The sequence below is a fragment of the Leptodactylus fuscus genome, chromosome 2, assembly GCF_031893055.1.
Source record: "Leptodactylus fuscus isolate aLepFus1 chromosome 2, aLepFus1.hap2, whole genome shotgun sequence".
NCBI lineage: Eukaryota > Metazoa > Chordata > Amphibia > Anura > Leptodactylidae > Leptodactylus > Leptodactylus fuscus.
In genome coordinates this window covers 174,037,080-174,054,107 of record NC_134266.1, presented here as the reverse complement: position 1 = coordinate 174,054,107, position 17,028 = coordinate 174,037,080, and the positions used below count along the sequence as shown (strand labels likewise).

General features: G+C 39.1%; 1 protein-coding gene across 9 annotated transcripts in view; it reads left to right on the top strand.

The window, feature by feature from the left end:
* The window catches only part of CYBB (cytochrome b-245 beta chain), a 70,275-nt gene that overhangs the window by 36,261 nt on the left and 16,986 nt on the right, over positions 1–17,028 (top strand). For 4 of the 9 annotated variants that reach the window (XM_075265109.1, XM_075265113.1, XM_075265110.1 and 1 more), the window contains 3 exons: positions 8,475–8,574; positions 12,589–12,684; positions 12,793–12,903. In XM_075265109.1, the coding sequence (XP_075121210.1) occupies positions 8,530–8,574; positions 12,589–12,684; positions 12,793–12,903 (252 nt within the window). In that variant the 5' untranslated portion in view covers positions 8,475–8,529. Of the gene's footprint in view, positions 1–8,463; positions 8,575–12,588; positions 12,685–12,792; positions 12,904–17,028 lie in introns of those variants that run through there. The other 5 variants (XM_075265111.1, XM_075265115.1, XM_075265106.1 and 2 more) reach the window with 3 other exon arrangements.

Below are 17,028 nucleotides of genomic sequence, written 5' to 3'. Positions count from 1 at the left end.
TAACATGATGCATTTTCAAAAAACATTATTATTTTTTTTTTTTTAAAGGCTGCAGTTTTCATGGCATTTTTTCCTGAAATGTGTGGATGAGATTAAATGAAATCTTTTGTATAATGCCACATTTCTTCCTCCACAGCGTTTCTTCAATGGCCCAAAATACTGCGTTTCTGCATTGTGTGGTGCCAGCAGCTGCATGTGCTCTTCTGAACACTGGTTGAAGTAATAGCTGTGAGTTTATGCAGATCCTCTTCAACCAGTGACATATTAGGACTTACTGGGGATACATACATGGTCCAAGATTCATGGCTTCAAAATAAGACCATTAGATAGACTGATTTAAGTGACTGCTTCCTTTCCAGCTTCACTTAAATGGGTTTTCCCATCTCAGTGTTTCAGCAGCTTTACCTGCAGTCTGTTCTTCTCACTTCCTGTATTCCCCCCCCCCCCCTCTTGCTGAACAGGCTTTAGAAGGATCACGGTACATTGATATACCCCAAGTGTAAACCATCTGTGGACCTAAAACAGTGGTCTACCACTGTATTCCTATTGTACATTGATATGTGCTGTATACCTTTACTTTGGTATGCGGAAATTGGTGGATTTTAATTGGTCCTAAGACAGTGTTCTTTGGACATTTTAGGGGTTAATAATAAACGTTACGTTTTATATTTTGTGCATCAGTGCTAGATATACACTTTTGTAGAGCCTCTAAATTGGCAGTGAAGGGGAATCCGCAAACATCTGACCTCATTTTGGAAACTACAACCCTCAAGGAATTTATCAAGTGGCATAGCCTGCATTTTTAACTTTTTCATTTGTTGCCATGCAGCATACAGACTAGTAACATGTCACCTTTATTCTATGTGTCAGTACGATTACAGTAACACCTAATTTACATTTCTTTTATGCATTACTAATTTTGTAGAGCAAACACCCATTTTGGACATAAATTAATTGTTTTTGTATCTGTTACGCTTTCTGAGAAGCGTAACATTTTTGTTGACAGAGTTGGTTTAGGGCTTAGTTTTTGCAGGACGGGCTGTGATTTTTATTGGTACTGTTTTGGAGTACATTTGACTTTTGATCACTTTCTACAATATTTTGCTTGGTGAGATGGTGAAAAATCATTACCTCTGGCAGTTTTTCCATTTTTTTTTCACATCGTTCACGTTAATAATAATAATGTTTCACTTTTATTGTATGGGTAGTTACGGAGGTGGCGATACCATGTACTGTTTTTATTCATTTTTAGTTTTCTTTTTGTACAACTCATTTTATATAGAAAATGGCAATTTTTAAAGAGGACCTTTCATCAGATTGGGCACAGGCAGTTCCATATACTGCTGGAAAGCTGAATTCAGCGCACTGTCGGCTTTCCCGATCTGTTCCCGGGGTAAAGCGCTATTGGTCCCGGTACCGTAGCGCTTTACAGTCAGAAGGGCGTTTCTGACAGTCTGTCAGGTACGTCCATCTGCTCAGCAGCGACTATCGCGCTGTACAGTGTGAGCGGGGAGGAACGCCCCCTCCCTCTGCTCACACAGCTCGTCCATAGACGAGTATTATCAGGAGAGGGAGGGGGGAGTTCCTCCCCGCTCACACTGTACAGCGCGATAGGTGCTGCTGTGGAGAAGGACGTTCCTGGCAGACTGTCAGAAACGCCCTTCTGACTGTAAAGCGCTACGGTACCGGGACCAATAGCGCTTTACCCGGGGCACAGATCGGGAAATCCGATAGTGCGCTGAATTCAGCACACTGTCAGCTTTCCAGCAGTATATAGAACTGCCTGTGCCCAATCTAATGAAAGGTCCTCTTTAAGCTTTATTGATATATTATTTATTTATTTATTTTTACATGTCCCACCAGGATAAGATCGCTGGTTCTATAGTATACACTGCAATACAGGCAGGACCAACCAGGTATGTAGCTCTGGCAGCTCAGGGTCACTTTTCAAACCCCAGACTGCCAAAGTACATATAAAAAAAAACCTGAACTAGCGGGGGCTTGCTGAAATTTTGGTTGAAAAAAATGTCTTCTTACTACAGTCCTATGAAAAAGTTTGGGCACCCCTATTAATCTTAATCATTTTTAGTTCTAAATATTTTGGTGTTTGCAGCAGCCATTTCAGTTTGATATATCTAATAACTGATGGACACAGTAATATTTCAGGATTGAAATGAGGTTTATTGTACTAACAGAAAATGCGCAATATGCATTAAACCAAAATTTGACCGGTGCAAAAGTATGGGCACCTCAACAGAAAAGTGACATTAATATTTAGTAGATCCTCCTTTTGCAAAGATAACAGCCTCTAGTTGCTTCCTGTAGCTTTTAATCAGTTCCTGGATCCTGGATAAAGGTATTTTGGACAAACAATTCAAGTTCAGTTAGATGGTCGCCGAGCATGGACAGCCCGCTTCAAATCATCCCACAGATGTTCAATGATATTCAGGTCTGGGGACTGGGATGGCCATTCCAGAACATTGTAATTGTTCCTCTGCATGAATGCCTGAGTTGATTTGGAGCAGTGTTTTGGATCATTGTCTTGCTGAAATATCCATCCCCGGCGTAACTTCAACTTCGTCACTGATTCTTGAACATTATTCTCAAGAATCTGCTGATACTGAGTGGAATCCATGCGACCCTCAACTTTAACAAGATTCCCGGTGCCGGCATTGGCCACACAGCCCCAAAGCATGATGGAACCTCCACCAAATTTTACAGTGGGTAGCATGTGTTTTTCTTGGAATGCTGTTTCTTTTTGGACGCCATGCATAACGCCTTTTTTTATAACCAAACAACTCAATCTTTGTTTCCAAAATGAAGTTGGCTTCTCCAAATGTGCTTTTGCATACCTCAGGCAACTCTATTTGTGGCGTACGTGCAGAAACGGCTTCTTTCTCATCACTCTCCCATACAGCTTCTCCTTGTGTAAAGTGCGCTGTATTGGTGACCGATGCACAGTGACACCATCTGCAGCAAGATGATGCTGCAGCTCTTTGGAGGTGGTCTGTGGATTGTCTTTGACTGTTCTCACTATTCTTCTTCTCTGCCTTTCTGATATTTTTCTTGGCCTGCCACTTCTGGGCTTAACAAGAACTGTCCCTGTGGTCTTCCATTTCCTTACTATGTTCCTCACAGTGGAAACTGACAGGTTAAATCTCTGAGACAACGTTTTGTATCCTTCCCCTGAACAACTATGTTGAACAATCTTTGTTTTCAGATCATTTGAGAGCGGGCTGTCCATGTTCGGCGACCATCAAACTTAACTGAACTTGAATTGTTTTGTAGAAAGAAATGGTCCAAAATACCTTCATGCAGGATCCAGGAACTGATTAAAAGCTACAGGAAGCGACTAGAGGCTGTTATCTTTGCAAAAGGAGGATGTACTAAATATTAATGTCACTTTTCTGTTGAGGTGCCCATATTTTTGCACCGGTCAAATTTTGGTTTAATGCATATTGCAAATTTTCTGTTAGTACAATAAACCTCATTTCAATCCTGAAATATTACTGTGTCCATCAGTTATTAGATATATCAAACTGAAATGGCTGTTGCAAACACCAAAATATTTAGAACTAAAAATGATTAAGATTAATAGGGGTGCCTAAACTTTTTCATAGGACTGTATCAAGAGGCAAACAAACTTATTGACATCTTGTGTGTACGATATGAATCACACATTAAACTATATTGTATTGCAGGTTTCCTCTTTGTTTGCGATTCTCTATCGGATAAAACCTTCTTCCCTCAATGTTCTCTGCCTACTTGATGCTTCCATTTTTTAGCTGTGCCTCATGATACCATCTTTTCTTTTCTTTTTAGATGGTAGTAGTCAGATCAGTAGATCTTTCTTCATCCTGTGTTTTCAGTATACCATTATCTGATTAATATCCATACTGTCCATCACAGAAAAGTTAAAGCTGTCGTGGCTGTATTTGTCTCTGCAGCCCCTGTGAGTTTTTAATATTGACTTGGGGCCTTGAATGTTCTTATCCATACTTTGCCACACATATACTGAAGATCTGAAGATCTCTAGTAAATTTGGACATCTTGATCTCAATTTGTAACGTTTCTACCTGTTCGGGTCCCTGTGCCACCCTCTGCTCGCATGCTGCGGTGCAGGAGGAGTGTGCAGTTTGATTCCTTGCTTAGAGTTTTCGGTTGCATTGTGTGAACACGGTTCTAGTTTCTGTAATTGAATTTCCACCGCACCCATCTCTTGCACCTTGTTTGTCTCTGTTCATGAAATGGTTAATTCTAGCTTTACCGTGTGACTGACAGCCTGTCTTCCAATCAAGCCTAGGGCTGGTCTTTGGCTTCCTATATAAGGCCATCAGCCCACATAGACGTGCTGTCTATCGTTCCTGCTAAGCTCCTCTTCTTCTGTTATTATATTACTGACTTCAAACCTTTGGCTTTCTCTATTGACTATTCTTTGGATTTTGATTTGGCACTGCATAACTCGACTGTTACCGAACTCTTGGCTTGCTGATCTCCCTTTTGTTTTGTTTGTCTTGTCTGCGTTTTGTGTTTCACGTATATAGGTAGGGCCCGTTGCCCAGTTGTCACCTTTTGCCTAGGATAGGACCGGCAATCAGGAAGGGACAGTAGGGGGGTTTCAGCTTAGTACTCACTGTCTATTGTGCCCCTCCCCCAGGGTTCACCAGCAGCTACTGGGGAATTGCTGCTCCTATTGCAATTCCCTTACACAATTATAGAATTTTCTGGTTTGCTTAAAATTTTCAGGAGTTTTTGGTTCATAGTGTCATATTCTACATTAAGCATTTATACAACATCTTCCCACACGTGTCTAAAAGTGTTGTACAGCACTGTAGCTATCTAATGATCTATTTATTTTATACACTTGACAGAATGCTTTTTTATTTCAATGCAGTAAGGTCCGTATCCTCATTTGGTTTGGTGTAGAACACTGACATTTTGGCTTTCTCTTAAATATGGTAACGTCTGCAGTTCCTTCAGTGAATGGGATATGTAAACATCTTCCGATGACTGCTTTCAATATGTAGATGTGATACGTGCTGCACAGACCATACTTCTTGCAGCTGTTGTAAGTGACTATTGCGTGGTGTAGGAACAGTATTGAAGCACCAAATTTCCACCTAGAGAAGAGGAAGTTTGGGAAATAATTACAACAGCCTGTAATTAGGAAATTTACCCTTACTTAAGCCGTTAATGGCTGGCTTGTGGTTTTTGCCTCAGAGTGCTTATGAGCATCACAAAGGAATGAAGTGTAGTTTACTGTATACATGTATCTAAAGACTTCTACATCTTTCTAAAACGTGTAATTATTCCATTGTCAACTAGAAAATGAAATGTAACATACCTGCAAAGTACCATCAAGATGCTGACTTACTATACAGGTGTTATACTTTTGTTGTAGCTATAGATTCTTTGTGCCCTTGGGGTATTTTCATACTTATTTTTTTAGTTATTTTTGGTTTTTGGAATATTGAACACAGTGTGATCATGACAAATGGCTGTTATACCAGTGTCTCAGAGTTGGCCTCTGCGGTCATCCTCTGTACCTGTCTATAACAGAGTGCTCTTTACAAGTGTAGAAGTAGCTGTAGATAAAATGTGGCACCATTTATTGTCAGAAATAGATGCAATCATGGATCAGTTGTGTTATCTATAGAGGTATTATCTCCTATTGTAATCCTGTGTATACTTTTCTACCTATAAGTATTTGGACACCTGTGGTCCGAGCAGCACAAGCGGCAATTAAAGCCTCAACCCTACGGGGCATGCTTTCCACAAGTCCTTGTGTGATGGCTGGTGGTATTTTATTCCTGGACTTTGAGAAGACAGGTTAGTTCTTTCACTGATTTTGGTCGGCTGCTGCACCCCTTAGTTTGGCGATCCCAGGTGCTCAATAAGGTTCAAGTCTGGGATCTGGGCAGGGCAGTCTAGTCTGTTCACCTGATTGTCACTGTACCAAGCCATGGTAGACCTCACTACATGACAGCTGGCATTGTCATCCTGGAAGTAACATTGGTCCAACCCATAGAACCGCCATAATGTAGGAAGCAGACTGTTATCTACAATAGTGCAATAGGCATCGGCATTGAGTATACCATGTACTGAGACCAAGGGTCCCAGTCCATACCAGGAGAAACACCCCCAGACCATAATTCCACCTCTGCCGAACTTTACTGGGTGTTCAAATACTTATTGGTAGACAGTGTAGTCTGCGCTATAAAACTTTTTTTCAGAAATTAAAAAAAAATAAAAATTCCAAAATAAGAATGGGAGAAAAATAATCCTTGTGTATCCCTTAAACATAACACAAAAATTATTTGAATAATAATAATAAAAAAAAACCAAAAACATTGTTATTGCAGCCAAAACTACATGTACTAAAAAAACTGAAAATGTATATGGCCATGAACAAGAGGTTCAGCCATCAACTGTTAAACAAATTGTGGAGTCATTTCCAGTTACACAAGGTTACAATATGTCCACATTCTCCTCAGTGGGTTGATCTGCCCACATGTTATTTGTACATTATATGTAATACACAACATGTATTTGTAGTTCAAAACTTTATTTCTGTCTTTTTGTGGTTTTTACTTAATCCATGTTTAGAACTAGGGTAAAAAGTGACACTAGGTTTACACCAGCAGTAGGCTCTCCGGACGCAGATGTGAATTCAGCCTTATAACATTATCTTGTAATCTGGAATTCAATAGAAAACAATTCTAAAACTTATGACACACAAATATTTAAGATGCATTTTGGTGTTACGATTCATTGTCATTTGGTTTTAATGTATCTTAACCTATTCTAACAACCACATAAAAAGGACAATGGCTGAACTCTATATAAGTAAAACTAGTGAAAAGATTGTGACGTGTATAAAGAAAAGCTGCAGGCATAGGGCAATGTACTATATAGAGATTTGTATTCCTGATAATGTATAGAGAGCCTGACTGACCGATCAGAGTACCAGAAGAGTCTAATAATAATGAACCCATACTGTTCCAAAAAGACTTATTTTTCATAAGGAATAGAGATGAGCGAGTACTGTTCGGACGTAGCCGGCACGCGGGGGGTTAAGCGGCCGGCCGCTGTCAAAGCGGAAGTACCAGGTGCCTCCATTCATTTCTATGGAGCGTGCTGTTCGGATCAGCTGATCCGAACAGTACTCGCTCATCTCTAATAAGGAACATTTGTCATTAAGGTCTATTTTTGGGTAAATAATGAATAATCTTTTGGATCTCAATAATATTTGTCCTCTGTGTGTAATAGCAGTGAAATTCATGGCATTTGGTGCTGTGATGCAGCCATTTGATTGGTAATGGGATTTTTTGTATTGATGGATTTTGTATTGATGGATCCCTCCATCAACAACTATACTAAACAGACCAAACACAAGACAAACTGCAAAACTAAAGACAAACATTTGTAAAACAGTGAATCTGTTTTTGGCAGAAAAAAAAACAGTCAATTGCATTTGTATAACTTATTATCAGTCATGTTTCTTGAATGGAGATTGCCACCAGTTTTGGAGTCCAAGCATGTCTGCATGCGATTGGAGTTTGGGACCTCAGACCTCATACTTATTTGCCTGTTAACAACTTTAAAGGGGTATTCCCATCTGGGATATTTACAGCATATCCACATCTGAGACCTGCATCTATCTTGAAAATGGAGGTCCCCATACCCATGTCTCATGCAGTGAGAGGGATGGTGGCCATGTATGCGTGGCTGTTTCGACACAGAGAAAAGCCGAGAAGGCATACACATGATGCAGTTCCACACTTATCCCTTCTCGACAAGGGGTATGTTAAGACCTACTTTTCAATGTATTAAGACATAGTAAGTGGAAACATAGAGGAATGGCACGAGGATGATACACAAAAATTGTTATGGGGAATTCAAGTATTTACTATAACAGATATGTCAGGAGAGGCAACAGGTCCCTTTGTCTAATAAATAATGTCCCTGAGGGTACTGCAATGTATCTTATGTATATCCCAGGTGTACACCACCGAATATTGACCCTAACATCAGCAGTATTCATGAAACTCAAAATCCCTTTTCTCTGAGAAATCCCCCTAAATAAGTAAAATATTGGTTATCTGTAAAATAAGTTCTATAATCATCCATACATAACTGAGGAATTATACCAAATGTATTTGTGAGGGACTGAAAACCTGTAGCAAGCACTTAAAGGGTCCATCCTGGAGTGACTGAGAAGACTTTCAGTATAATCTTGGTTTACCGAAAAATAAGGGAATAAATTTACAGTAAGTAAATAACGTCATCTCATTCACTTACATCCTGAGATCATACAGTACACTTTACACTTATCTAAATATTGGTTTGATCGTTGCTAAGAATAGACATTTTATTGTATCATGAGTTCTACTTTTTATAATCTCAGGGGTTGGTCACGTGTGAAAAAAAGGAAACTGTGCTTAAATACTGTATCAGCTTTCACTTCCCCTCAGATATGTTTCCCTGCAGCTGGAACTAAACAGTAGAAGCTGGTGACACTCTGCAAAGATGAGCAACTGGGTGGGAAATGAAGGCCTTTCCATCATTGTAATTGTAAGTATCACCATGGCCATGTATAGAAAATTAAACTACACTATAATACATATACTATAGATGATATAATATAAGACTTGCTCTATTGTAAATAAAAAACAACCTTAAGAAATCTCTGCAAAATTATTCACAAATGTAACATTAAATACAATCGAAATGAAAACTATTTTATTTAGTAGTATATATTTATTGGGTTTTTTTTAACAATTTTATTTCTTGTCACTTTTTTGAGGTTTACAGATATTACACATTACACATTTTATTATCTAGTAGTATCTATTATGACCATAATGTCTGGACTTCCCACGATTTAACTGATCTAAACTTAGACCACCATTATGTTGTATAGTTATCTATGTAAAGTTCATTTGAACTATTGGAAGTCTGGATATTGCAGCTATAATATGATATGTGTCCACATCACAGAGCGGTATGAAGTGGGGTTTTTATATTAGAAAAAAATGGCAGGTATTTCAAAGGAAATTTACCTACGCATGGAAACGGGGTTGTGAAATCTATGTTGTTTAAGGAAAAATATATCTCTGTACCATATTAGCCAGAAGATATAAAAGATAAAAAGTGAAATTCTGCAGTAGTATCCATTAGACATCAAAAGGTAACAACTAGAGATAGGTGCAGTGATATATTTTTTATGGCACACAGATCTTACTTTTTAAAATATACGTGAAATTCACTTATGTGACATAACCTTACACTGAAGATTACTTTATGACAGTACAGTATTATGTGACTGTGTAGAGTATTAGTAACATCTGATCACTTTACACTGAATTGCGTTATGTAATGTAGAAATGTATATTAGTTATCATAGTGCCCAGTTTATGTAAAAGTTTTTGATTCCAAAGAAAGAATATACTACGGTGTAATAACAGTCCTTTATAATCACAAGAATTTATAGTTTTATCTATTTCATAAATCAACACTGCAGGCGAAGGGAACAAACTTTGCAATATATTTCACTAAAAATAAGTGCCCGTGTCTTTAGGAATTACTCTTGTCTTTAATTCTTATCTGATTCATTCTGTCCATTCTGTCCACACAAACAGTCTCAGTTTACAACGGGCTCTATGGATAAGGGCTGGTTGAAGGGGAGAAAGACAGAGATATTAGGATGTGCCATTTCTGTAAGGTGAATGTTGGATAGCAATTTCTGTAACCCAGCTTCCCAGTGTTGTTTAAAGAAAATTGTCTCTACACAGTTTCTTGCTGTTGTTTCTCTGTTTGAGGAGCCTTCCTTTTACTCACTCTCCTTTCTCTCCGTTGTACATTGAGACAAATAAGTTCACCCGAAATATGGATTTATAAAAAATAAGTTTAGTTATGCTTTAAGCAAATTAAAAAAAAGCTCATGTAATATAAATAGCCCTTCAGGGAAAGTTAGGAAAATAAAATTTCCCTTGAGCTATGAGAGAGCTTATTTTTTTCTGGATAAGATATAGTTTGTGTTATGTGCAACTTTTTTTTAATTAATTTTTATAAAATTCTGTCAATGTCTTTTATTTTATTATGGTTTTCACTTTGTGAGAAAGATACTACATTATTTTATAGTATAGGTTGTTATGGGTGCATCAATTTCAAATGCCTACTTTTAATTTATGTTTCTGGAGAAAAACAAATTAGTGGGAACAAAGTTATATATGTTGGGTTTTTTATTGTTTTAAAAATGTAATATAATATTTGTTTTTACTTAGTCCCAGCATGAGACTTGAATACTAGAGGGCATGGTTGCTAGCATAATACACTGCAATACTTCTGTATATAGTACATTATATCAGAGAAACTAACAATGGCTGTTAGCCTGTGTGACTCTGACTCTAGCAAAGTCAGATGAGTTAACTTCAATGGGCGCCCTGTTACCATGACAACACATCCACTTTTCGCAATCACATTTTGGGGTAAACTTCTTAGATACTGTCACTATTAACTGCAGCATGTAAAAGGTCAGAAAATCCACCAATGGTGTTTTCAGGGCTTACGTCCATTAAAGCAGCACTTTAACTTTATGTTACAGCAGACACGCACTCATAATGGTGTCAGCTCAGGAGACAGTACTATCATCATTCCATACTATTTCAGCATTACGCATTAATTGCCTTCCTTCCTTGATATAGCTGCACATCTTGGGGCAGAAATTGATTAACTAAAGGTATAATGCCCATTCAAGGCGCAGAAAAAGCTGAAATCTTATAATAGATGCAACCAAAACACCCATGAAATGTTGGGTATAGTCAGGGACGTAACCATAGTGCATAGTCTCTACTTTATAAGAAGCCAGAAGAAAAACTTGGACCCACAGAGGGTCAGGTAAATATATATCCAAGATCAACTGAATAATTAGCAAGATAGTTATTTATATCCAAAATGCAAAAGTTTATTATTCAGCATTAAAAACACCAAGAACAATGTACAAAAATAAACAACAGCCATATAATAAATGGCCGCTGCACTGAATCACCACCAAGTATGACAATTTAAACAGTTCATACATATGTATATAAAATGTTAACAAGGTACGTGGTATCATCATAAGCCATCCATACATGCAACCAATAGTAGCAGTATAACATCCAGAAACAGAAGAGTAAAAATATCAGTATGAGGTTGCAAACCTACACTATGGTGAGGCGACTCCCTATATGTCTATGTATAGCATTGTAGATGGTATGGGGATAATAGATACATGTGTAGGACCTAGCTAGTCCATATATCTAACCAGTAATCTGACATAAATAACCTTACCCATAGTGTGGAGGTGGCTATGAGCTGGTGGTGAGGCAGTAAGCAGGGCCACAGACCCGACGTACGTTTCGGCGCAAGCCTTCGTCAGGGGATGGAGTCTAATGTGTGAATCTGGGAGTTTAAATGCAACTAATGCCCACATAAGGAACCAATAGAAAGGTCTCAGACCGATAAGCACATGTGAAGAGCGTGTGCTAATTAATGTACCTGCGGCTACGATATCTCCACTCCAACCAATATAATGCTGGTCTTTGTATAAGGCACCAACAGCACATGCACTGTGTACAATACTTGGCGTCATCACGTAGACGCTGGCCGAACATGCGAGGCCCGGAGCAAAGTGATACTACGTTGTATCCAAGCCTCGCTATCATCCGGCCGCGCCACGTGAGCCAGCCAGTCTGGATGTGCATGTGCACCAGTGTCTGTGAGGTAACCTAGCAACTTTGGGCATAAATGGGTATAACGAACAGAAAGAATTGCCACAATGCAAAGTATAAGAAGCCACTACAATTATAGATAGCACATGGTAGGTGAAGGCCCATTACATATTTTGCACTGGGGCCCAGGTGCTTTAAAGTGGTTGGCCACTGTCAGACCAATATTGAGAGACAAATGTTATTGTTTGTATAATAAAAAATTGTACAATTTTTCCTCTTGGTTTTCTAGGTCTTTGCATGTTGTCATTCATTCTGCCTTCTCCCAATGGACAAAAATCACTCCATGGTCATGTGACATACAGTTCATGAACACACAGGTGTATAGCTTGGTATAGTCACAGCACAGTAATCAGACCTCAGCCTGGTATTGAGATGGGCACCTGTGTGTTCATCACATGACTATGGACTGCATATCATGTGAGGTCCAAGGTAGATAAAACGTCTTTCAGCTTTACACAACGCGTTTCAGGATGTATAATAGACCTTTGTGGTCCATAGGCAGCATACTTCACATAAGTCAAGTGCGACAAAGAATATAACCCCAATATTGAAGATATATGTACGTGACACTTTAGTTGGGCCGGCAAATACTTGACTTCATATGTGGAATATCAAACTATAACAAAGTTTCACTTCCTTATGCACAAGGAAATAAGAGCACAATGTTACTTCAGACACCGAAATCCCCAAGGGCGTAACAAGCAATGCAGTGTCAGCTGGAGCCAGCTAATAATGCTAATGCTATAAACGCTGTAAAATAAGATAACCTTGACTATAACATGGAATGATTCTCATACATATTGTTATGTTTCAGCTGGCATGGTTAGGTATAAACGCATTTCTTTTCTGGAATTTCTACCTTGTCTATGATGAAGGCCGAAGATATTTCTATTCCAGACAGATTTATGGCGTAAGTATTATTCACCTCTCATACAGCCATTAGTATTACATATTTCTATCTACAAGCATTGTGCACATTAGTATTATATGTATATTATTATTTTTTCTTTTATTGCAGTCTGCGCTAGCTTGGGCCAGAGCACCAGCTGCCTGCTTGAACTTTAACTGCCTCCTTATTCTTCTCCCAGTATGTCGGAATCTACTTTCATTTCTGCGAGGATCCAGTGCGGTAAGACCATAGGAAAACAGATCTCTTTAAGGTTAAGGCCCCACACAGCAAGCCGCAGCAAAAAAGCGCTGCGGGAAGAACGGTAGCAGAAGGATATTGGAGTTTTTCCTGTAGCACTTATCACAGAAAGTCAATTATACCTATATGGAAAACACCAATATGGAAAACACCACCTATTTGGAAAACACCAGCGTTCCGTAGGTGTAACTGACATGCTGCGATTTACAAAAACACAATGGTTTTATAAATCCCAGTGTCAGGGTCGAATTCGACAGCATGGGTCAATCAGTCAGATCCAAATTAGTAAGCATGTGTATACCGGCGCTTTAAGAAATGAATCAGACTCAAGCTGCTTCAAAACTTCTCAGCTCATGCTCTCTTATCCTCGGCTAGCAGCACTGAACTAACTTTATTTCACGTCACACATAGATATACAGGAAAGGAAAAGAAAGGGTTAATGCATAATATAACATGACATTCTTCATATGATTGGTTCTGGTGCGTGACGCACAGCAAGTTGTAGTCCTGGTTACAATCTAAAGAATTTAGCAAAACATAAAAATCGTCGCCATCTTATAATACATTCTTTATTCCAAAGCTGATAGTCTTTAGTTTTAAAGGAAAATTAGTATTTCAACATAAATCCAGTAGCAATGCATCAGCAATTGTGACTTCAGATTTGACACCAGCATGTCCACTGCAGATTTTTTTCTGCAATGAGTGGGTGGGATTAGCCAGAATCCCATCCACTTTTGCAGGGACCATAAATCAGTTGTAAATCATGGCATTTACACTATGTGGGGACCCGGCCTTTATGGGTTTTCCATTACTTACATATTGATAACCCATCCTTATCTATCTCGCTACACAAATACAAATTCCAACAGCACTAGCCACCGTAAACAGTAAAAAGAGCAACACTCCAAATGTGTGAAGAGGTGCTTTATTCACCCATAAACTGAAGCCTTTTCGAAGACCTCAGAAATGCTTCCGTTTATAAGCTAATATGTCGCACGCACTATGGATAAATACATTTTTTTCACCACGTTTGGAGTGCTGACTGTTTTCTTGAAGTATCTGTCTGGCCACTAAAATATACGGTATATCCCACAATTTAATTAATTTTTTTTCATGGAAATTTGCTTCTATATATTTATTGCTATTGGATTGCTCCACATGTATTTTTCTTAGGTAACAGTAAATCAGATTTTATTTTTTATAAATTCTTTATTTATAACACAAAATAAACACGTGAAAACACCGAGTGAAAACATCACTCAACAAAATACAAAGATGAAATGGGCCCAGAATAACAGCAAAGGGCCAACGACATAATATTACAAGGCGAGCAGTACAGGAACAGGTCATCTCAAGTACAGACAAGTAAAGGGAAGTCCCAGCACTGCCCTACACAAGTCAGCAAATCATATTTTAGCATTACCATTAATAACTGAGCAAAGTTGTGAAGCTTGAGCAAAGTGTATTTCTATCAATGGAGATTTCAGTGGTTGGAATCACTTAATGTATGACCACACCATCATGTGGTTTTCCATAAAATACTTGCAAATTTGTGCTATTTGCTTATGTCCAGGGTCTAAGTTTTATATATTAATATATCTTCATAGCTCAGTTTATACGATAGAAAGCTTCAAATCTAATGCTTAGGTTTAGATAACATTCTGGATATCTATAGTCAGCATAGTATTCCAGGCCTTTTTGACGGCTTTGTATAGTGCCAGTGCTGTGCCACTGCGGTTCTGCTTCCATTGGTGTTAATGGGACTAGAGCTGCAGTTTTCCGCTATATAATGGAAGAAGCCCTTAGCTTCCAGCTTTGTACAGCTTTGTATTAGACAGCTGATCAGTTCGGAGAGGCTGGTGTTAGCCCCTCACTGGTCAGATATTGATGGCCTGACTGACCTAATGACACACTGCATATAACAGCTACTAACAATCCAATAAAAAGAAAACCTTGTTACACTATTCTGAATCTGAACCAAAAGATATCCAAGGTGAAATATTCCTGATATGCTGTAGCAACTCTACCTCTCTAGCCTATTACTGACACGCACACACATGCTGTATGTATAATGATGAGTAATTCTGGTGACAATCTCTTCTGCCTACAAGTTTTAATGTGTTCAATTCTTTATTGTGGACTCAATACAGAATAGGGAAGTTATAAATAACGCTATCAACAACACATACACATGGTAAAGTCCATGTCTTTTCTTGCAGCACACTTGTATAGAGGGAGATTCCTGGGTGTTGTCTATGGCAGGTGTCCTAGTGGTCAGCCCTAGACCCTACAGTACACCAGGACATGTATGGGATATATTCAGTCTTTTGCCAATCACTCAAAATGGTTATCAGTGACATCTCACTCAAAATCCTCTCACTCTCTGACATGACCAGTCCCCTCCCTGCCTAGTGGCTGAATCTCACACAGGCTCTCATGTTCTCTGAGGCATGCACTGAGCAGTGACTTAAGTATGATTCTGCCATCTTCAGGACCCAGGTGCATGCGTACCAATCTGCCAAAACCGGCTGCAATCCAGAAAACAAACACAGAGGCTCCTATGTGAGATTTGGGTAACCAATAGGTAGGGGTCTGCTGATATCAGGTATTGAGGACTGTGAGGGGGTTGTCATCCACAACCTGAAGACACAATTAACAAGGATACAGTGGGAATAGTACTAAGCTCATTCCCTCCCTCTGTGATATTTGCCCCCACCCCATGACTACTTAGGATAACTTACATAGAACTTTACAGACTTTCAAAAAGTTATAAAATTATTTTGTTGCAATATAAAGATTACAGAGGGCACCAATAGGAAGGAAATGACTTTATCCTGCACATGATGGGCCATGTTATAGAGGAAAACCCACCTGACAGGCACCAGAAGCTATAATGTAATAGTATGCTGCAATATTCTGCTACAGTGACAATAGTCCATTTCTCAACTAGCAGTGTAAGCCACTGGGGTATTCACATGCTGGAGCATTAGTCTCTCAGGGGCAGCGGCTCAACTATCTCTTGCTCCACAAATGCTGTTGGGGCAGTTATCTTGGAGGAGGAAGCACAAGACTCTTTTCCAGAGTTCCCTTCCTCTTTTTCTCTCTCTTTCTCTCTGTTTTAGCTGGGTAGTTCTCTCTGACGTTAATCCATCTGGCACTGGGTCTAAGGACTCTGTTTTCCACAGCTGAGATCCAGGGCCGCTTTAACCATAGGGCCAATGGATTGAGCGGGACAGTCCCACATTCCAGGTGTTGACCAGCTGTTCTGGGCAACAGGCAGAGATTTCAACTCTAGCTGTGTCCTTAGAACACAGATAGAGGTTAAATACAATAGTGGAGCACTGACCTATCAGCTCCGTACTCCATTATTCAGCCTTGGGCAGTCTAACCTAATACCACGTCCTACCACCAAGGACGTGGGAAGTGCAGTTTTCACTGCAGCTTTCATCTTTCTTTAGAAAAACCTCCTGATGAGCTAGAGTATCAGCTAGTGAAATACGTATAGAAGGTATTAGGAAATAGTTTCCTCTCCGCATAATAGTTCAGGGACTTACAATACATTTAAATTGAACCAGAGGATAGATAGGACTGCTGCTTAACCATTTAAATACTGGCTATATCATTACCTGGTCAGACCTCTGAGCACTGTTGGGAGCTAATGCTGCATATTAACTCTTGCTCCTCAAAGTCCTGCTGAACAAATGGAATACTTACCTATTTTTTCCTGCCAATTGGAAAGACAAAGGGGAGAGTTTCACGTTATGTAAGAAATAGAAGCCATATCTACCTAATCTCTTTACTGGTTAGTGAATCTCCCTACTAGAATATTTTATGCTATAATGGGCACAATTTTAATATATTAAAAAATAAAAGTTATGTTTTATTTCTACTCCCTCAGTTGTACACATTATTCAGCCTTTGGCTGATGATGTCAGCAGCAGGGAAGTGCAATGAGCTCCCAGGCCTAGGAGTCTTAAAATTGGCTCCTGACTGTCATGGTAAAGGATTGCTGATGGCGATCCGAGGCAAAACACCTTCACACTACTATTCTTCAGCTGTCTCAGTCACAATTGACCAAAAGACCAGAAGAGAAAATCCCTACAATTG